The sequence below is a fragment of the Dermochelys coriacea genome, chromosome 6 (genome assembly GCF_009764565.3).
Source record: "Dermochelys coriacea isolate rDerCor1 chromosome 6, rDerCor1.pri.v4, whole genome shotgun sequence".
In the NCBI taxonomy this organism is placed as follows: Eukaryota; Metazoa; Chordata; order Testudines; family Dermochelyidae; genus Dermochelys; species Dermochelys coriacea.
In genome coordinates, this window is record NC_050073.1 from 16,548,764 (window position 1) to 16,570,229 (window position 21,466).

Consider the following 21,466-nt stretch of genomic DNA (forward strand, 5'->3'; position numbering starts at 1 on the left):
TTCCCAAGTCATCTGCCCGGCTAAATAGCTGTATCCAAGCAAAGCCCAGGTGCTTTGGTGAGTGAGTTTGGTTTCTGATGCGTGCCTGTTGTTATGCATCAGCCCATCAGTTCCTTCCCAACCCTCCTGGGATGCACAATAAAGGGGTATGTCCAATTACACTGGGCAGGGTGGTGGGAAGAAAGAGGCTCCCAATGAATGCCTGAGCTGTGGGTATTATGTGGGGGAAACTCATTCTGTTCACAAAACAAAACGTTTGCATGGAAATAGTCTGTCTAACCTCTTGAGAATAGCCCCCCCCCCTTGTGCCTCCACCATCACCATGGAACAAAAGCTAGAAGTGTTTCCCTGAAAGGCTACATTAAGGCTCTGAGCTGCTTTGTATTATAAAAGAGCTGTTACTGGGGGGCTGCTAAGATCTGGGAGGGCTTTGCAGATGGGAGATGCTGGCATTTGATTTCCTGCAGAGTCAGGGGTATAAATTCTGCTAAAACCTCTGTCAAACTTCTCTCAGTGCACCTTGCAAAACAGATCAGATTGGAATTCCCTGAAAGGTGATACTAGTGAAGTACCAGCGTCTCTCCCCATGCTTTCCAGCCAGTGTTCTGAACGGGGCTAAAGGCTCAGCAGGCCTGGAGGGGTGATTGCTTCTCCCCCGCCTTCCCCCTTCCCCCACCAAAAAAAACCAATCAAGACAAACACCAGCTATTTGTGTTGGTCTGTAAAGCAATATGGTGCTTCACAGATATTTGAGGAAGAGGGGAGACACACCCTGAAGACATTGGTCTAAGGACCCAGCCCTGCAGTGAGCTCTCTGCAAGCAGATTCCGGCATCAGCTCGGACCCCCAATGATTTTAATGAGGTTCAGTCCAGGTGCAGGGATCCATGTGCAGGGAGCCCCATTGAGGTCAGTGGGGCTATGTGCATGAATTTCAGGAGTGGGGCCCAATTTGAACGAAGGCAGAATACGAGAGACCATGGAGGGAGGAGGATTAAATCCTATTAAACAGTGGGTGAATCACATCTGTTCTATCTGGCCTCTTGAGGCTGAGGCAGGTTGAGATGGGAGGAGTGGAAAGCCAAGCATTTTATAAAGGCCTTTAGAAGGAGAAGCAACAAAGAGAACCAGTGAGCGAGATGAGGAGGCAAAGGCAACCCCAGCATTAGGAGGCTGAGCAATGACAAGTTTTAGAGCAGTGGTTTGCAAACTTTTTTTCTGGGGGATCCAGTTGAAGAAAATTGTTGATGCCAGAGACCCAACAGGGCTGGGGATGAGAGATTTGGGGTGTGGGAGGGGCTCAGGGCTGGGCAGGGGGTTGAAGTGCAGGAGGGGGTCTGGGCTGTGGGTGCAGGCTCTGGGGTGGGGCTGGGATGAGGGGTTTGGGGTACAGGAAGGGGTTCCGGGTTTGGGGGGGACAGACTCAGGGCTGGGGCAGGGGATTGGAGCGCGGCATAGGGGCATGGATGTACCTCTGGTGGCTCCCGGTCAGCGGCGCAGCCGGGGTGCAGAAGCAGACTTCCTGCCTGTCCTGGCACCGCAGACTGCGCTATGCCTGAAGCAGCCAGCAGCAGGTCCGGCTCATATGCGGAGGGACTCAAGCGGCTCTGTGCGGCTTTCGCCCACAGGCACCGCCTCCCCCCAGCTCCGGCCAACAGGAGTGCGGAGCCGGTGCTCGGGGCAGGGGCAGCGTGCGGAGCCCTGTGGCCCCCTGTCTAGAAGCTGAACCCGCTGCTGGCCGCTTCTGGGGCACAATGGGGTGTTGAACAGGTAGCTGGGAAGCATCACCAGTGGGACTTTCAACATCCTGGTCGGCGGTGCTGACCAGAGCGACCCAGTGCCTGGCATGCCACGACCCAGTACTTGGTTGCACTTTGAAAAACACTGTTTTAGAGGAGACGGTAACAGGGATGGGGAAGAGGGTGTTGGAGGAACCATGAGTTTAGTTTTTGCCATGTTTTGTACAAGGAAGTGGCGGAATCTCCATGAGGATCTGCCCTCAGCTTGGGCAGAGGTGGGCAGGTAGGTTTGAGCTTTTGGTGCACAAGTACAAAACCAGGACAGTGGATGAGGTCACCTGAGGGCGATTGTAGAGGGCACCAGTGGAGAAGAGAATGAGGAAGAGAACAGAGAGGGGCTTCAAGGAGATGTCCGTGGCTGGTGTAGAAGGCAGAAGAGATGATGTATTTGTTTTTTCAGACAACACAACCCCCAAAGGTTTAACTTCCAGTTAGAAGACGAGCCTCTGTCGTTAGGGAGACTCGGGGTGGTCAGTTTGTTCTATTCGGTGTCCATGCTGCCTGCTGGTATTGCTTCCTCACCGAAATAGGCCAGGGCAGAGAATCACTGGGCAGGAATGTCTTAACTGGGGTGAGGGAAGGAGTCTTATGTTAGCCATAAACAGAAGAGAATTATTAGTCGCTGTAGCTATTTTAAGTGATTTTAAAAAACAACCCTGCTTTGTGATTAGCTCCAGTTCAGCTGGTTCCTTCCCCCCCCCCCCATCCCCACCCCCCTTTGTGCCCTGGGAGGGAGACTGCTGGAGGAATGTGGGTTAATGATTGCCAGAAGTAATCAGCTGGATAGGGCTATAGCAAATGGCAGTAGGGCTAGATGCTTTTTTCTGACATGCACAAAGTAAACTTTGCTACCAGGACATGAAAACAGCTGTGTGTGTCTGGAAGTAGACTGGTACACACACAACGCGGTGCCGTCCAGCTTTTCCTCATCGCCTATCGAAGAATGGCAAGTGAGTCTAATTTTTGTGTTTTTTCGATAGCTAATGTCTACCTTGCAAAACAGAGTGTGTGTTTCCAGCGATACCTGTCAGACTATAAATCCTAGTGGAGACAAGGCACAGGTAGTTTGTAAGGCAGTGTAGCTAGACAAGGTCAACTGCAGATGAGGGGTATAGGGCTGACCTCGCCTAGCCACATCAAGGTACAAACTGCTGGTGCCTTGACTCAACCTAGATTGTACAGTCAGATAGGCACTGCCACATAACAAGGAACCAGTTTTTGCCGTGAAGACCAAATGTATGAGCTAATCGCCCTCCTCCACCTGATAGCAAGAGGGGGTGTAACAACCAGATGGTCTATTCAGTTGTTAAATGCTTTCCAAGAAATTCGGATGCCTCAAACCTGACATTGCTACAGAACAATCCATTTAGAAAATGTTGCATTCCTTGATTAATTTTATTATCAAAGTTAGAAAACTGAACAACAATCTATCTGTCTGCCTTTTCTTCAGTCTCTTCTGTTATATCTTCAAATTTCAGAGGTTCAATTTCTTTTTCGATCAGTGGGAGAATGGCTCCAAGTTGACTTTCAAACGCCACTGAAATGCAGGCTGCTTTTTTTTTTTTTTTTGGAAGGATTACAAATGGATTAAAGGAACACTGTCCACTTGAAATATAGTCAATTTAAAAAATGAGTGAAATGTAGCTTGAGGTACTATACGTGCCCCAAATCCCTATGCCTTTTTGGGGGAAGGAGGGGTTAATGTCCTATTTATTTAAATGTTTTTCTCTTCTCTGTCACTGACTCAGATTTGCACCAACAGTAAAACTGTGAAATGGGCTATTTGATGTATTGCCAAGTGCAGAAGATTCAAGGAAGTATTTTTTCCTCTAATCTTTCCATTATAGTTTTATGTGTTATATCAATAGTAGGATAAAAAAAGCAATGTGGCGTAAATTAATGCTGTCCCTTTAAGACAGCAGACCTCCTTGGGGGTGGGGGGAACTAAGCCAGTTCTCTCTACCAGAGTAATGACATAAACTCGCAATTTTGTGGACCTTGCTCTCCGTCGCCTTCTGAAGCGATATCAGAAGGCTGATAATGAGGCGTGTAGCCACGGTGCAAGCAACGTTGTGGGTTTGGAGGGAGCCTGTCGCCACTGTCCATCTGAGAAATAACACGATGGGATAGAAGTCCTAGCAGAAGACCATATTTGCAGTCTAGTTGATGATATTGCCTTATGCGTGAGGGAAATCGGTAGTCGCTGAGGTTTCTGTGGGGCAAATATTGATCCTTGTCCTTCTCCTCCTTTCCTCCGAAGTCCTGTTCCTCCATGGAGCTGAGAACTTTAATATTTAGCTTGGGGTTCTCTGTCTGATGTGTCTTCTCTTACCCCGTTCCGTGTCTACCCTCGCCTTCCATCCCCTATTGGCTTACTCTCTTGCTCTGCCTCTCTTCTTTCGCCTGTACTCTTCCTCCCTCCTGATCGTTTGACTCCTATACTGCCAGGTCTGTTTACTTGGCATCCCTGCCACTCCACTTTCTCCTCTACATGAGTCATGCAAATTGGGGCTGGGTGGGGGAAAACCTGGCACGGGCTGATGGTGCCTTGGGCGGTATTGACAAGTCCAAGTAGCAGCTTTGGTAGTGAGCCCAGGTGGGGAGCCAAGTCTGAGGGTATGTGTGGCGACGTCATTGCAGGGATGATTGGTACACGTGGGTCCTGAGTCACCCATGAGTCAGTGTCTCCTGAAAAACGTTCTTGGGTTCTGCTCTCAATGTGACTAACCCACTCTTGTCGAAAGGGCTTTGCTTTGTGCTTGGAAGCAGACGGTACCCATTGGTGTAGCGTGGCTCTTCCTGTGCTCTGGTTACACTTGTGCATGTGGACGTCTGACTTGGGCAGTGCCTCAGAGGATCTGCAGCTTGGGCACAATTATGGAAGACACTCTGGACTGCAGCTGTGGCAGGTGACTCTTTTAGAACTTTGTTTCTGCAAGGCTGGCCGCAAAAGAAAGGGGACAAACAAGGAGGATACAAGTGCAGACTTAGCGCTGCATCCAGACTAACAGGATGTCTTCTTTAGTCTAACAAAGCATGAAGGGGGAAGCAAGAAATTAGAAAAGTGCTTCTGACCCAAAGACTGACTCCAGCTACTATTACAGCCTCAGAAACCTGTGAGAATGAGATGACATAGCCAGGGCCAGTCAACATAGGGGATTGGTAAGAATAAAAACTAGCATAAACCTTATTCTCTTGCAGACACTCCTAGTAGCGGAAATACATATTTCTTGTTCTTGTGCCACTGGATTGTTACTAGGGAGAATGGCCCAGCATGAACCTAGTTTCTTGGTAACAAGGATGGGAAATGGTACAAACTGAAACAAGCCCTTAGTTGTTATGAGTCTGACTTTCCTTGGGGTGACTGGCTGAATGCTGTGCTCTGCATTAAGGTTTGAGGGCAATGGCTCAGCACTGAGGCTGGAATCATATCAGAGTGGTTGCTCTCAGATGCCACAGACTAAGTGTTGACTGTAAATCCTTCTGAGCAGCGTGACTCAGTAGCTGTGCTTGTGCAACTGGGCTGCGAGTTTCCACGGTCATGCTGAATGAGCTGTGACAGGAGTGTATTGACTTGCCTCGCGTGGGGAAGAAGGCAGCTGTGATACTAACTGCTCCCTGTGAAAAGTTGTGCTTGCCCAGTTCAGAAAATACTGCCCAGTCTTTATCTCTGTGCCTACCAGCACAAAAATACAGTGTGGTGGCTGTACACGGACCATCTCCGGAGAGAGGAAGCCAATGGGAGCTGAGGGTGGTGAGCAACAGGTCGTTGGCCCCCTTCAGGAGGTACTTGGCACCTTCAGGATTGGGCCTTATGGGAGAAAATACATCGTGGAGAGTAGCATTGGCACAGCTGATCTACAGCATCATATTTATCTGCAACTTGCCTCCTCTTAGACATGGTGTGTTTATTTCCATATGAAACTGTGGCGTTGAGCATCCATTGCCTAATTTAGGACCATGGTCCCATAGAAACCTGTGGAGAAAAACTGGCAAAAGCCTTAGAATTTCACCAGCCCTGCCATGCTTCCAAAGGGTTCCTTTCAATAAGGAGTTGTGCTCTGCAGGCATACTTGTGAGGAGTGCAAATAAGGAACCTTCTGATAGATCTGAGAATTATGGATCAATAAACATGGCTACCTGGCTTTCGCTAGCTAATGGAAATATTTATGTTGTGGCTTGCTTGTTAAAAATGTTCTCTCGCATACATACTTGCATTTCTTTAGCATCATCAAGAGAGCCACCCTTCTGGGCCAGCCTGCAGAACCATTTTTTTCTGATTTCCTATTTGCCATTGATTGCATCACTGTAAAAAACGGACTCTGGGGATTCTCATTTGAAACTCATTTGACCCAAAACCTGTCGGGGTGGAAGGAATCATCTCAGAAGCAGTGGAGGTCCAGCAGATAGGGCACTGTACTGGGATTTGAGAGACTGGATTCTATTCCCTGCTGTGCCACTGACGTGCTGTATCACCTTGGGCAAGTCACTTCCCCTCTCTGTGCCTCTATTTCCACTTGCACCAGACAATGTATTGTCTATTTAGACTGTAAGCTCTTTGGAGCAGGGACTATCCCGTACTAGTGTATATACAGCACCTAGCACAGTAGGATCTTGATCTTAGTTGGGGCTGCTAGGCACTGCAGGAATGCAGCAAATTATCATCCCAGGTATGCTTCTTAAATTGAGCTCAGCTGCTTGTTCCGTTGAGGCCTAATAGTCTATTTGTGTTGGGATTGTTTTTAAGGCTTTCTGCATGCTAGAAGGGCTAGAAATGCGTTCTTAACCAAAGCTGAGTGTCTGTCGCATCTAGTTCCCTCCATGCAGCCCTCCTCTCATGCACTCGATCATTGTGTGCAGCACGTCTTAATAGAAAGACTATCCTGTGGACACCTTGCCCTCCTGCTGATTGAATAATAGGCCCGTGGCAACTAAAATGATGGCTCACGTGGAAAAGCCATGTTAAGAAACTATTTTTAGCTGCCTTTTGTAGAACTGGAACTGAGACGGCGCCAGCATCATATGAGCAGCCAGTTCTCCATAGACCCCAGTCTGAGAGCCTCCTGGGTTAATGCAGGAGAGCTCACCACGTGCATTCTCAAAGGCAATTTATAGGCCCTCTGAGCAAATCCAGGGAAGACCAGAGCTGACTTTCTAGGGTTTTAAAAAAGCGCAAGCAGGTAAAGAAAGCTTTAAAAGACTCAGCTTTGACTAAAAGCACCAGGCAGAGGAAAAGACAGGCTAGTGAAGGAGAAATAGAGCTTAGGAACAGGTTTGCAGAATTGGAAAATGAAGAAGGGGCTCAGCAGGTAGTCGCTGAAGGTGGAAGGGTAAGGGAGAAGAGAAGAGAGGCTAGTCCTATAGGAAAAGGGGAAGAGTCAAGGGAGACTACACCAAATATGAGCCCCAGGAGGATACAGGATGGGTTGAAGAGGATTATAAGGGAAAATAGGAATGGAAAGAACTTGCAGCCAGAGGGAACGGGGAGAGACTGGAGAATAGCACTGTCACCAGGAAAAGGCAGGTCTATGTGATCGGGGACTCTTTATTGAGAAGAATAGACAGGCCTGTAACTAGAGCTGATCCAGAGAATAGAAGGGTGTGCTGTCTTCCAGGTGCTAAGATACGGGATGTAGACCTGAGGTTGAAAAGGATCCTAAAGGGAGCGGGAAAGAATCCCCTAATTATCCTTCATGTGGGAACAAATGATACGGCTAGATTCTCGCTGGAAAGTATTAAGGGAGACTATGCTAGGCTGGGGAAGACGCTTAAGGAAATCAAGGCTCAGGTGATCTTTAGTGGGATCCTGCCTGTTCCTAGAGAAGGGCAACAAAGGTGTGACAAGATTATGACTGTCAACAGATGGCTTAGGCAGTGGTGCTATAAGGAGGGCTTTGGGATGTATGGCCACTGGGAGGCATTCATGGACAGAGGACAGTGCTCTCGGGATGGACTTCATCTGAGTAGGGAAGGAAATAGACTTCTAGGATGGAGGCTGGCACAACTGATAAAGAAAGCTTTAAACTAGGAATCTGGGGGAGATGGTTGGGAGATGTCCAGGTCATCTCCATGCCAGATTTTAGCATTGAGAGGGAATAAGATGAAGTAAGAAAGGATACAGCCGTGGGTAGGAGAATGTATATAAGGAGCGAGGGCAGGGTGGATACCAGTCTAATAGGTTATACTGGCTGTAGAATGACTGTGCCTAATAGGGTACAAAATGTGAGCGAGGCCAAACAGCAAAAATTAAGATGTTTGTACACCAATGCGGGGAGCCTAGGTAACAAAATGGAGGAACTAGAGCTACTGGTGCAGGAAGTGAAACCAGATGATATAGGGATAACAGAAACATGGTGGAATAGTAGTCATGACTGGACTACAGGTATTGAAGGGTATGTGCTGTTTAGGAAAGACAGAAATAAAGGTAAAGGTGGTGGAGTAGCATTGTGTATCAATGATGAGGTAGAATGTAAAGAAATAAGAAGTGATGCAATGGATAAGACAGGTTTCAGAGTAGCAGCCGTGTTAGTCTGTATTCGCAGAAAGAAAAGGAGTACTTGTGGCACCTTAGAGACTAACAAATTTATTAGAGCATAAGCTTTCGTGATGAAGTGAGCTGTAGCTCACGAAAGCTTATGCTCTAATAAATTTGTTAGTCTCTAAGGTGCCACAAGTACTCCTTTTCTTTCAATGGATAAGACAGAGTCCGTCTGGACAAAAATTACATTGGGGAAGATAACTAGTAAAGCCTCTCCTACAATAGCGCTTGGGGTGTGCTATAGACCTCCGGGATCTAATTTGGATATGGATAGAGCCCTTTTTAATGTTTTTAATAAAGTAAATACTAATGGAAATTGCGTGATCATGGGAGACTTTAACTTCCCAGATTTAGACTGGAGGACCAGTGCTAGTAATAATAATAGGGCTCAGATTTTCCTAGATGTGATAGCTGATGGATTCCTTCATCAAGTAGTTGCTGAACCGACTAGAGGGGATGCCATTTTAGATTTGGTGTTGGTGAGTAGTGAGGACCTCATAGAAGAAATGGTTGTAGGGGATAATCTTGGTTCAAGTGATCATGAGCTAATTCAGTTCAAACTGAACGGAAGGATTAACAAAAATAAATCTGCAACTAGAGTTTTTGATTTCAAAAGGGCTGACTTTCAAAAATTAAGGAAATTAGTTAGGGAAGTGGATTGGACTGAAGAATTTTTTAATCTAAAGGTAGAGGAGGCCTGGGATTACTTTAAATCAAAGTTGCAGAAGCTAACGGAAGCCTGTATCCCAAGAAAGGGGAAAAAATTCATAGGCAGGAGTTGTACACCAAGCTGGATGAGCAAGCATCTTAGAGAGGTGATTAAGAAGAAGCAGAAAGCATACAGGGAGTGGAAGATGGGAGGGATCAGCAAGGAAAGCTACCTTATTGAGGTCAGAATATGTAGGGATAAAGTGAGAGAGGCTAAAAGTCGAGTAGAGTTGGACCTTGCAAAGGGAATTAAAACCAATAGTAAAGGTTCTATAGCCATATAAATAAGAAGAAAACTAAGAAAGAAGAAGTGGGGCTGCTCAACGCTGAGGATGGAGAGGAGGTTAAAGATAATCTAGGCATGGCCCAATATCTAAACAAATACTTTGCCTCAGTCTTTAATAAGGCTAAAGAGGATCTTAGGGATAATGGTAGCATGACAAATGGGAATGAGGATATGGAGGCAGATATTGCCATATCTGAGGTAGAAGCGAAACTCAGACAGCTTAATGGGACTAAATAGGGGGGCTCAGATAATCTTCATCCAAGAATATTAAAGGAATTGGCACCTGAAATTGCAAGCCCATTAGCAAGAATTTTTAATGAATCTGTAAACTCAGGAGTTGTACCGAATGATTGGAGAATTGCTAATATAGTTCCTATTTTTAAGAAAGGGGAAAAAAAAGTGATCCGGGTAACTACAGGCCAGTTAGTTTGACATCTGTAGTATGCAAGGTCCTGGAAAAAATTTTGAAGGAGAAATTAGTTAAGGACATTGAAGTCAATGGTAAATGGGACAAAATACAACATGGTTTTACAAAAGGTAGATCGTGCCAAACCAACTTGATCTCCTTCTTTGAGAAAGTAACAGATTTTTTAGATAAAGGAAACGCAGTGGATCTAATTTACCTAGATTTCAGTAAGGCATTTGATACCGTGCCACATGGGGAATTATTAGTTAAATTGGAAAAGATGGGGATCAATATGAACATCAAAAGGTGGATAAGGAATTGGTTAAAGGGGAGACTACAACGGGTCCTACTGAAAGGCGAACTGTCAGGCTGGAGGGAGGTTGCCAGTGGAGTTCCTCAGGGATCAGTTTTGGGACTAATCTTATTTAATCTTTTTATTACTGACCTTGGCACAAGAAGTGGGAGTGTGCTAATAAAGTTTGCAGATGATACAAAGCTGGGAGGTATTGCCAATTTGGAGAAGGATCGGGATATTATACAGGAGGATCTGGATGACCTTGTAAACTGGAGTAATAGTAATAGGATGAAATTTAATAGTGAGAAGTGTAAGGTTATGCATTTAGGGATTAATAACAAGAATTTTAGTTATAAGCTGGGGATGCATCAATTAGAAGTAATGGAAGAGGAGAAGGACCTTGGAGTATTGGTTGATTATAGGATGACTATGAGCTGCCAATGTGATATGGCTGTGAAAAAAGCTAATGCGGCTTTGGGATGCATCAGGAGAGGCATTTCCAGTAGGGATAAGGAGGTTTTAGTATTGTTGTACAAGGCACTGGTGAGACCTCACCTGGAGTACTGTGTGCAGTTCTCGTCTCCCATGTTTAAAAAGGATGAATTCAAACTGGAGCAGGTACAGAGAAGGGCTACTAGGATGATCCGAGGAATGGAAAACTTGTCTTATGAAAGGAGACTTAAGGAGCTTGGCTTGTTTAGCCTAACTAAAAGAAGGTTGAGGGGAGATATGATTGCTCTCTCTAAATATATCAGAGGGATAAATACCGGAGAGGGAGAGGAATTATTTAAGCTCAGCACCAATGTGGACACAAGAACAAATGGGTATAAACCAGGAAGTTTAGACTTGAAATTAGATGAAGGTTTCTAACCATCACAGGAGTGAAGTTTTGGAATAGCCTTCCAAGGGAAGCAGTGGGGGCAAAAGATCCATCTGGCTTTAAGATTCTACTCGATAAGTTTATGGAGGAGATGGTATGATGGAATAATGTGATTTTGGTAATTACTTGATCTTTAAATATTTAGGGTAAATAGGACTAATCCCCTGAGATGGGATATTAGATGGATGGGATCTGAGTTACCCAGGAAAGAATTTTCTGTAGTATCTGGCTGGTGAATCTTGCCCATATGCTCAGGGTTTAGCTGATCGCCATATTTGGGGTTGGGAAGGAATCCTCTTCCAGGGCAGATTGGAAGAGGCTCTGGAGGTTTTTCGCCTTCCTTTGTAGCATGGGTCACTTGAGGGAGGATTCTCTGCTCCTTTAAGTCTTTAAACCACGATTTAAGGACTTCAATAGCTCAGACATAGGTGAGGTTTTTCATAGGAGTGGGTGGGTGAGATTCTGTGGCCTGCATTGTGCAGGAGGTCGGACTAGATCAGAATGATCCATTCTGACCTTAGTATCTATGAATCTATGAGCTTTCAGGCCTGCCTTTGTACATGATAAAGGGCACAAGCCCAAATATTTAAAATCCTTGGCAGGTCATTTTAAGTCTTAGGATTGTTCCAGGTGCTTGGCTGCAGGGATCTACAATAGCCAATTTATCAAAAATTAGTGAGCGTGATGTATACTGCCCTACTAGAAAGAAGGTGAAAAACTATAGCCAGCTAGGTAGCTATCGATCCCCGCAGTAGTCTTCATGTTAGCAGACCATGGCACTACTGCAGAATGTGCAAAACCAAGACCGAGCTTACCGCATAAAGAACCAATGATCACACACAAACTAGAGTCCATGAGAGAGACTTCAAACCCAAGTAGGCCAACTCTAGAACGTGTCTAAGGTGAAACTGAAATGGAGACGCCTCCGACCTCGGACTAAACGAATGTGTGAAAGAGAGACCTCGCTTAAAGTGAGGAACAGACTGTATGCAGTGTCTGTGGCTAACCATTCTGTTCAGGTCTTCATGGTCGCTGGGTGATCCCCAGTATTTAAATTGTGTATTTCCTTCCTTGTGATATACATAAAGATGCAAACTTGCTATTGCTAATTGGATCCTGTCAAATCAGACTCTAGGGTTAACCAGGACCAACTAATATGCCCTTCAACGCAACTGTCCTTGTCCACTGTAAGGGCAACCTCGTGCTAAGTAGAACGTGTGCATTAACACACCGGTTCTCAGCCTGGCCTTCACAACAGCTTTCAGGAGGTTGTGACGGGACTCCGTTCTTTGTGGCTAGATGGTAAGGATGGGGAGATCTTGCAACTTACGGGTGCAGGAGTCCCAGTACCCTTCTCTTCTAATCTGGGGTCAGGGTACTGGAAAGGTGGTAGTTCTAATTTGGTACGTTTTTTCCGAGTATAGACATGGCCTCCCAGTGTCTCACTGTAAAACATTAAGTTGAGAGTTTCACTCGAATGCTGATAAACTTGGTGGGGGACTCTGACAAAGACCCTCTACAATGATGAGTTTGTCAAAGGCAATATGAGCTCTGAGTTTTCTTCAGCACATTCCTCTGGTACATCTTGGAAACCTTTTAATGGCTTATGCTGTTTTGTAAAGGTCTTTTATTTCCTCCCAGATAAAGGTAACTGGGAGTAAACAAAACATTTTTGAAAATACCTACCCCGTCACCTTTACACTCCACAGCTGGGGCGGGGAGAATGACTGAGAGCTGCTTTTCCTGCTTCAGTTATTGCCTGGAAAATCCCCAGTGAGTTGTTGCCAACTCATTGGAGTAATTGAAAAAAAAAAAAAGAAAAGAAATAAATTCAGCTAACCCACAAGAACCCATGCTCTCAGCAGAAATACTTGGGCATTATCGCTGCATTGAGCCAGCCTCATGGGAGAAAACACTTCTGGCTGGAAATCTAATTGCCAGAGAAAATTTAGCAGCCACTACCCAGCCAGACACTGAGATGCCATCTTGTTCTGGGTTCTGTGTATGCTGGGCAGGAAACCTGAACTAGTTTCCAGTAGTAACTCGGTCTGTACTCTGGCTGCTGTGGAAGGGGGTTAAATGGAGATCAGAGACTCTTCTAGGCTAGAGATGAGTCCAAACTGTGAAACCCCTGTCCAGTCCTGCCAAAAGGTCCTATCTTGATCTAAAATCAGCAGTTTGTGCCCATCTCTAACCCAGCCCCATCTATGCTGGTCACTCACGCCATGTTAGAACAGCTGGAATTCATCATGGAGTGTTTTAAAACTAGCTGTTCCCAGGCAGATGTAAATTTTTGGGGAGACAAGGGGGTCTGTAACAGAACTACTTTACTGTTGTGTACAATATGATTGTCTCCATGAATTAGTTTCTCTAGTTGCTTTGGCTAACATAGTTATGTCATATCTGTATGATTCTTAGCCCAATGGGATATTGATCCTGTGGAACTCTTTGCCACAGGATGTTGTGAAGGCCAAGACTATAACAGGGTTAAAGAAAGAAATAGATAAGTTCATGGACGATAGGTCCATCACTGGCTATTGGCCAGGATGGTGTCCCTACCCTCTGTTTGCCAGAAGCTGGGAATATGCAACAGGGGATCACTTGATGATTACCTGTTCTGCTCATTACCTCTAGGGCATCTGGCATTGTGACCCTCTATGGCCATTCTTATGTTCTTCATTGGGTTCCTAAGGGTTACTGTAATACAAATTAATAACTTTAAAGTGTCCTTTCCTTCCATTATCCCTTCCTTGTCCAAAACTCAAACCAAGTATTTTTCAAGGTGGGTTTTATTTGTTTTTTTTTTTTAAATTCCATGATCATATACTTCAGCCCTTGATGGCTTGGGGAAGTATTGAAATCCTGTAGGGAAGAGCTATTCCTGGGGTGGTCCTTCCCACCCTACTAGAGCAGGTGGTTGAGGAATCTTCCTCATTCAGCCAGGCTGCAATCACCCTTATGTAGAGCTGAGAGTTCAGATCAGAGGCGTCAACTCCATGGGTGCTCCGGGACTGAAGCATCCACGGCAGGGGAATGGTGGCTGCTGAGCACCCACCGGCAGCTCCCCATCAGCTCCCCCCAGTGCTTCCCACCCAGCAGCAGGCCCCACCAATCAGCACTCCCCCCACCCCACACAGTTCCCGCCCGCTGTGATCAGTTGTTTTGTGGCGTGCAGGAGGCTGTGAGGGATGGGGAGGAGCAAGGATGTGGTGTGCTCCAAGGGAGGGGACGGAATGGGCAGGAAGATGCGGGGCGGGGGTGGAGCAGGGGCAGGAAGATGCGGGGTGGAACCTTGGAGGAAAGGGTGGAGTGGGGGCAGGGCCTGGGGCAGAGCCGGGAGTCGAGCATCCCCCCAGCACATTGTAAAGTTGGTGCCTGTGGTTCAGATAGACTTTGGTGAAGTCTCCAAACATTCTCTAGTTCATCCATCGCTTGAAGATGCGTATGCAGTGCGTTCTCTTAAACACTCGTGCTTCTAGTTACACCTACCTTCTCCCCGTCTTCTGGCAACAGTAGTGAATAGTTAAGATGTCAGAGTTAGTCACATACAGATAGTGCAGTGGGTTCCTAGGTGTAGAGAGAGAGGAATTCAAAGCATTTAGCCAGTTGAGTTGAACCCTCCTCCCCCAACTTTCTAGGCATCTCTGAGCATTGTGTTCTCTTCCTGGGTGAAGTACTATTTCTGGAGTTTGCTTTGGCAGACAGCAGGGAACATACCAAGGTATGGTATTGTGACCAGCAAAGTGGCTTTCTAGTTAGGATTCCAGTGTGAGAGTAGCAGCTCCAGGTGTCCTCACTCGGGATTCTTTTTATAGTTTTGATATGAAGCTGATTCACACCATATGAATGTTGTTGTTGTTTGATATGTGGCTCATGTAATCTTTGTTGATCAGTATCGGGTATCTGGTGTGCTTCCTGCCTTGCTTCACCCAGCGAGAACAAGGGAGAAGCAACCTGACATTTTTCATATTTCTAAAGCTAAAAGCACAAGCTGGAAAATGCCTCAGATCTTTTAAATACAGTATAAATAAAGCAAAACAAGGTGCAGACCCATTATGTATTTGTTTTGCTGTACCACTGAGGGAGCCCAAGTGTAGAATAGGCCCTGGTATACCAGGGACTCTACAAACACAGAACAAAAACAGTCACTGTCTTGAGGAGATTGTAATCTAGATATAAGACAAGCAACAACAGGTGGAGACAGACGGACTGGGAGCACAAGGAAACAATGAGGCAAAACACATTTTGTCTGGCCAATGTAGACATAGCCAAATCATGCCTGCGCTAGCTAAAATGTTTGCAGTGAACAACTTATTCAACTCTGACCCATTTATTCTTCTTCCAAATTTCCTGTGAACAGTGAGTTTTGTTGGTGAGTCTGTTAATTGTTCAGTCACTTTATGGGAACAAATTTTAGCCTACGGGCTGTTGAAAATATGTAGTGATAATTTAGGAAGGATGTGGACAAACTGGAAAAAGTCCAGAGGAGAGCAACAAAACTGACAAAAGGCTTAGCAAACCTGGCCTGTGAGAAAAGTTTAGGAAAACCTGGGCAGGTGTAGTCTTGAGAAAAGAAGACTGAGGTGGGGGACCTGATAACAGGTTTCCAATATCAAGGGTTGTTATAAAGAGGACAGTGAGCAATTACTCTCCATGTCCACTGAAGGTAGGACAAGAAGCAATGGACTTAAAATGCAGCAAGGGAGATTTAGAAATCCTTTCTAATGACAAGGGTAGTTAAGCTCTGGAATAGATTTCCAAAGGAGGTTGGGAAGTCCCCATCATCGGAAGCTTTTAAAAACAAGTTGGACAAACACCTGTCAGGGATGGTCTAGGTTAACTTGGCCATGCCACAGCTCAGGGGACTGGACTTGATAACTTCTCAAGGCCTCTTCCAGCCCTACATTTCTATGATTCTATGTTTTCAAACTGTGTGATTGGTCACCCAAGTTGCATGAAATGGCTTCTGCATTCTGATTGGATGACTCTGTGATCACAAGTTTCCTTTAACCTGCAGGGTGGGTGTGAACAAAGCCTTGCCCATTTGAATGTTGGCAAACAGCAACTAAAACAGAGCTGCAGGTTTTGCAGCGCTATTGATGGCTGCTAGATACACCCAGAGCCTAGTCAGTGTTGAATTATAAACTGTTCAACACAGTTTCTGATCTCAGTCCAGCTCTGTCATGCTGGCTGGCCACATCTGGCAATAGTACCCTATTCATTCCTGTGGTGTCTGAGTGGTCATGAGTTGTTCTAAAATAGGGCCCAGAAGTTTAAATGTAGTTCTCCCATGGTTTAAAATCCCCAGGCAAGGTAACTGTTAGCTGATACATTAAGTACTTTATCATGAAGTTGCCTGTGAGTGGAGGATTATGGAGTCATTGTGACTTGCACATCTTATCCCCATTTTTTGTTCAGGGTGGATAGCAGTCTGTGAAACCGGCAATAGAGAGACTTGTGTCTAGGAGGACTTAAAACCTGAATGTAGAGTATCGCCTGCTTTGACAGTGGCAGTGCTGGCAGCCACAACCAGCTAAGTGAGCAAGAGATTCCAGCCAGGATTAACCTGAGACTGTCAGGTGAAAAGTGCAAACTAGTGATATCTGTCAGATGCTGGAATTGTTCCCTGAGACCTGTCAATGTTACTGGGTTTACAATGGGATGAACAAATTCCTCTTGACCTCTAGGCCCAATCCTGGACTCGAGACATCTTTTGAGACAAACTAATTTCTTGTGGTCTTTACAAGAAGCCAGGGAACAGGGCAAGGGGCAAAGAGCTGAGCTGAGAGTGGCTTCAAGCAGCTGGATTTAGTCCAGTCAAGTGTGGGATACTGCTTGCTGCTGTGGGATGATCGCACAGAGATGTTGGCATTAAAGGTGTGTTCCTTCTGCCTTTAAAATGTCTTGTATTCTTCTAAAGCTCTTTGAAATCGGCTGCATCAAATGGTAGCTGGTCTTAGGCCCCCCGAAACATGGCTCCATTGGCTAACTCCCATTCTTGTCATTAACAAACTCTTGGCTATTTTGACAAATAGGCATTCTGTAGGGGAATCTTGCACGCCTGTTAATTTGATTGTTGTGAAGTGTTTAGGGACTGGCACAGTAGATCAGACAGCACACATGAAATCAAGTACTTGTTTCTCTATCCCTACAGGGAAGCCACCTTGCGATGGTCCAGAGAGTCTAATTCCTCTGCAGCTTTGGTGATGGAGCTGAAGGTCTGGGTCGATGGTATCCAGCGGGTGGTGTGTGGCGTCTCAGATCAGACCACGTGCCAGGAGGTTGTTATAGCATTGGCACGGGCCATTGGTAAGTAATTTGTTGAATCACCATGTCTGGTGAAGTTTGGTTAATGACCTACATCAGTTTTAATTGCAATACCTGAGAAAGTGCTTCTATACATTCTCAAGTCTTTCCTGTCATGTGGTCAAGGATTATTACCCACTTTGGAGCTGGATGAAACTGAGACATACAGATGAAGTAACTTGCCCAAGGGAGTCTCCCAGTAAGTGGCAGAAATGGGACTAGAACCCAGGAGTCCTGATTCCAGTCCCCTGTTCTCACCAGCAGCCAACACTGCCTCCTGGTGGATTAGTCCTAGAACTCTTACACTTCTAACACAAAAAGAAAAGGAGTACTTGTGGCACCTTAGAGACTAACAAATTTATTAGAGCATAAGCTTTCGTGAGTGAGCTGTAGCTCACGAAAGCTTATGCTCTAATAAATTTGTTAGTCTCTAAGGTGCCACAAGTACTCCTTTTCTTTTTGCGAATACAGACTAACACGGCTGCTACTCTGAAACTTCTAACACAAAAGGCTTGACCCAGGCCAGTTTTTCTTTGATGACAGGTTTTAGCTTTCAGCCTTTTAAAAATTTAAGATAATTAAAATAGTCCTGCTTCTACCCCTCCCCCTCCCTCAGAACCCACCAATCTCTTCACAATTAAATTCGTGTCCACATCTGCACAGTAATCTCCGGTTGAGGTAGCAGGAGACCTCTGGGCAGCATGAGGCTGTCTTTGCCACAGGGCGGGCACAGCTAAATTCTCTAGATGTTTGCCACATAAACAGCATGATGCAAAAGATCGTCTGTGGGATCACAAGGGTGTTTAATTGCATTGGTACAGCTGTGTCTTTCAGCCCTGCCTCACTTGGGATCTAAGCAGCTCATGCCAGGATGGGGTGGGATTGCTGGAGAGAGGGAGCATACCACGGAGAACTAAGTCAAACAATTGACTCTCAGTTCAACAGTGGATGTACGAGGGTCTTTGGCTGAGGTGGCTGCACCTACAGGTGTGAGGAGGTGTACGTTTTTTTTCTTACACAGCTAAGTGTTCCTGTTAGGGAAATTGCCTTCCTTCGTAGGAGAGAAGAAACCTCCTTGGGCCAGTACCTGTCCATGTACTATAGTAGACTGTCCCACAGGACCCAGCAGAGCACGGATACAGGCAGGGTGTCTGCAGCTGTTTCTCCTTTTCCTCCCAGACTGTGCATTAGAAATAGGCAGTGAGGTCAGTCATTGGCATCAGGAAATGATGCAGACATGGGCTCCAAAATGTGGTTCTATTTAATTGTCTCAGGCCCAGATTCACAACAGCCTTTAAATGCATGCTTGCATCCCATTGATTTCAGTGAGTCTTAAACACATTCTTAAAGTAAAGCCCAGGCTTCAGTGCTTCACTGAATCAGGATCTCTGTGATTTCCCATACACTCTTACAGATAAGAATGAAAATTATTTCCCAGCCCTGGAAAGTCAGCCTGGGCTCTGAGGCTCAAGCTGAGTTCTTCCATCTTGCACAGAACCACCAGGAGTAATAATTGGGCCTTCAGTCACACCGTTGTTTTTGCTGCGTTTGCTTAGGCATGGCTGAGGGTGATTTACTGTAGTAAATGGTTCTGTTCTGAGGCACAAGAAAGACTAGAACCCAGCTGTTTCCCTCCCACTTAGCTATGTTGGCTCTGCAGGGCTAACCGCAGTAACCAGCCACAGAAATGTGGGTTTTGTCACTGGAGTTGACAGATCTAAGACTGCACTCTGCTGATCTCTTAAATAAGAAGTTGCCACTATTACATACTCACTTGATGGAGTAGAATGGAAACCGAGGCATGGCCTGCAGGGCTGTACCTTGATGTGGCCTTAGACACTGGGAGAAGGCCCTGGAGCACGTGCATAATTAAAGCACAGGCAAGCTTTGAGGTCCCCTTTAATCCCCATGTTGTTCTAAGAGAAATCCCTCTAATCGTACTAATAGCCCGTCCTTCACCGTCCCCTCCCGTCGGAGGATCCAGGAGCACTTCACAAGCACCAACGAATTATGAGTCTTGGCACCGCTGTGAGTCAGGCAGGACTCTGGCCCTGTTGTGCTCCAGGAGCTATTGGGGAGCTGGCTGCGGTGGTGGGAAGCAGAGCTGGCTGTGGTGGAAAGTCAGTGGGTGAGCAGAGTAACAAAGCTTTGTTAGAGTAGAGCTGCTGCAAGCGAGAATTTAGCGGGTCTAGTGAAGACTCACTAAATCGGTGGGAGAGCGTCTCCCGTCGACACTGCACGGTGTAGATGCTGCGGTAAATGGATCTAGCTACATCAACTTCAGTTACATTATTCATGTAACTGAAGTAGCGTAGCTAAGATCAATTTACTGTGGTACTTTTGCCTCAGTTGCCTCTGGCTCTTGAAGGTCTTTAGGGTATGTCTGTATTGCAGTCATGGGGTGTGACTGCATCTTGTATTCCCGAGGTGGTTTTAATCTCGCTAGCTCAGGCCCTGGAGCAGTGAAGCTGCAGGCAGTGCCCACTTCAGCCTGGGCTGTACAAGTCCTCCTGGAGCCCTGGGTAATTACTCGCAGTACTAACCCATACTGATGCATGTGCTGCCATGGCTTCATTGCTCCAGGACCAAGCTAGAGAGATGAAAGCTAGCTTGAGTATGTCTCTGGGAGCTGCAGTCACACCCTGTGATTGCAGGATAGACATACACTCAGGCACAGGGACTCGCGTCTGGCTTCTGCTTTTAGGACATCACCTTTTATTTCAATCCCTATTCATATGGATGCACAGCAAACGCTGTTTTGGTGCTAAATAAGTTGCCTGGTGCCTGCCATAGGGCTGTGCCTGCTCGAGAAACTCAGGGTGGCTCTTTGAGGCCTGTACCTTAGCACGCCCTCCACTGTGGTTATAAATGTACCAACTTTAGAACATTGTCTCTGTATGATGGAGGCATCACACCATATTGAACTGTTGAGTCGCTGGGTCCTTCCGGGTGATGGTGGCAGCTTCAGGTTTGAGCCAGGTTTCTCTGTTTGAATTAAACATGTTTGTTCTCCCATGAAGGCTGTGAACTTTACCAGGAGAGAATGCAACGGACTGGGCAATGTCTGCCCAAGGTTACAGCAGCTGTGGAGGAGACAGACTAGTGTCTGCTTTGTTGTGAGGTTTTAAAAGTTGGCAAGAATGCCTTGGGACTATCTTTATAACCTCCCTTCTGCTTCCCCTGGGGACTGTCCAGTTAACTCACTCCTTTTTTTTTCTCCCCGTCCCCTCCCAACAGAATTCAGATACACTCCTAACTTTCCCTCTATTTCACTCTGGTATATTGTCTTTTGAAATGTAGTAATAAAATAATCTATTGCATCAGAGAGTTGTTAATGTCACATATTAATGTGAGCTATAACAGCCCGCCTGGCAGGATGTCTTTGGAATTGTGGTGAAATCTCTGCTCAATTGTTACCCATCTCTGTCCCCGTGTTTGTGGCTAACTCCTTGTTTGCACTGAAGGTTCCGTGCTGGGTTACGGGGTACTGGAGGTGGGGCCTGAATTGAAGGAAGGGATTGCATGGGTAATGCATTAATTACTAGAAAGGAGAAGGAAGAAGAGTCTCTGGCATCTCTCTGCATAAATACCTTCTACCCTTAGCCAGTCAGATGGGCGTAGGTACCCACCCATCTGGCCATGGGAGCTACAGTAATGCCACAACCGTTGGGCTCCCAGAGGGAAGAAGCAGTTCAGGCAGCAAGGAGGATAATAAAACCCTGTCTTTGAAAACTGCAGTTAAGCATGGACTAGAGAGAGGCTCTGTTAACGTTCTGATTTGACACCTGTTCCTTGGGCTTCCAGCTATGACAACCCCCCGTCTTTAACAACGCCCCCTTTATAAACAACTCCGCTGCCCTGGCTTTGATTAGATGCACAGCTCAGGTTTTTCTTTTTTCTTCCTTCCTCCAGAAGGGCTGAAATTGGTGTTTGGCTTCTAATCCCAGCAGGGGACAGCAATCCTACCATGAACTGCTCCTTGCCTAACAGATACACTGTGGTTGTGATCAGTGATGAGCTGCCAAAATCTTAACAACGGGTTCCCTCCTCACGCCACGAGGGGGTTGTTGCCCACCCCTGCCCTCCGGGACGCCTGCCCCATTCAATCCCCCCCACGTTCCTTGACTCGCCCCCTAGAACCCCTGCCCCATCCACCCGCCTCCCCTGTCCCCTGACTGCCCCCAGAACCTGGCAGGAGGGTCTCGTGGGCCACTGTAGTGGGTGCCCACCCCACCCCTAAGAGCCAGAG

At 46.3% G+C, this 21,466-nt stretch overlaps 1 protein-coding gene across 8 annotated transcripts in view; it reads left to right on the forward strand.

Annotated features, from left to right (window-relative positions):
• Positions 1-21,466, forward strand: part of RASSF7 (Ras association domain family member 7) — a 130,574-nt gene that overhangs the window by 93,269 nt on the left and 15,839 nt on the right. For 6 of the 8 annotated variants that reach the window (XM_038407508.2, XM_038407506.2, XM_043516779.1 and 3 more), the window contains one exon: positions 17,066-17,220. In XM_038407508.2, the coding sequence (XP_038263436.2) occupies positions 17,066-17,220 (155 nt within the window). Of the gene's footprint in view, positions 1-2,642; positions 2,749-4,941; positions 4,961-17,065; positions 17,221-21,466 lie in introns of those variants that run through there. The other 2 variants (XM_043516776.1, XM_043516778.1) reach the window with 2 other exon arrangements.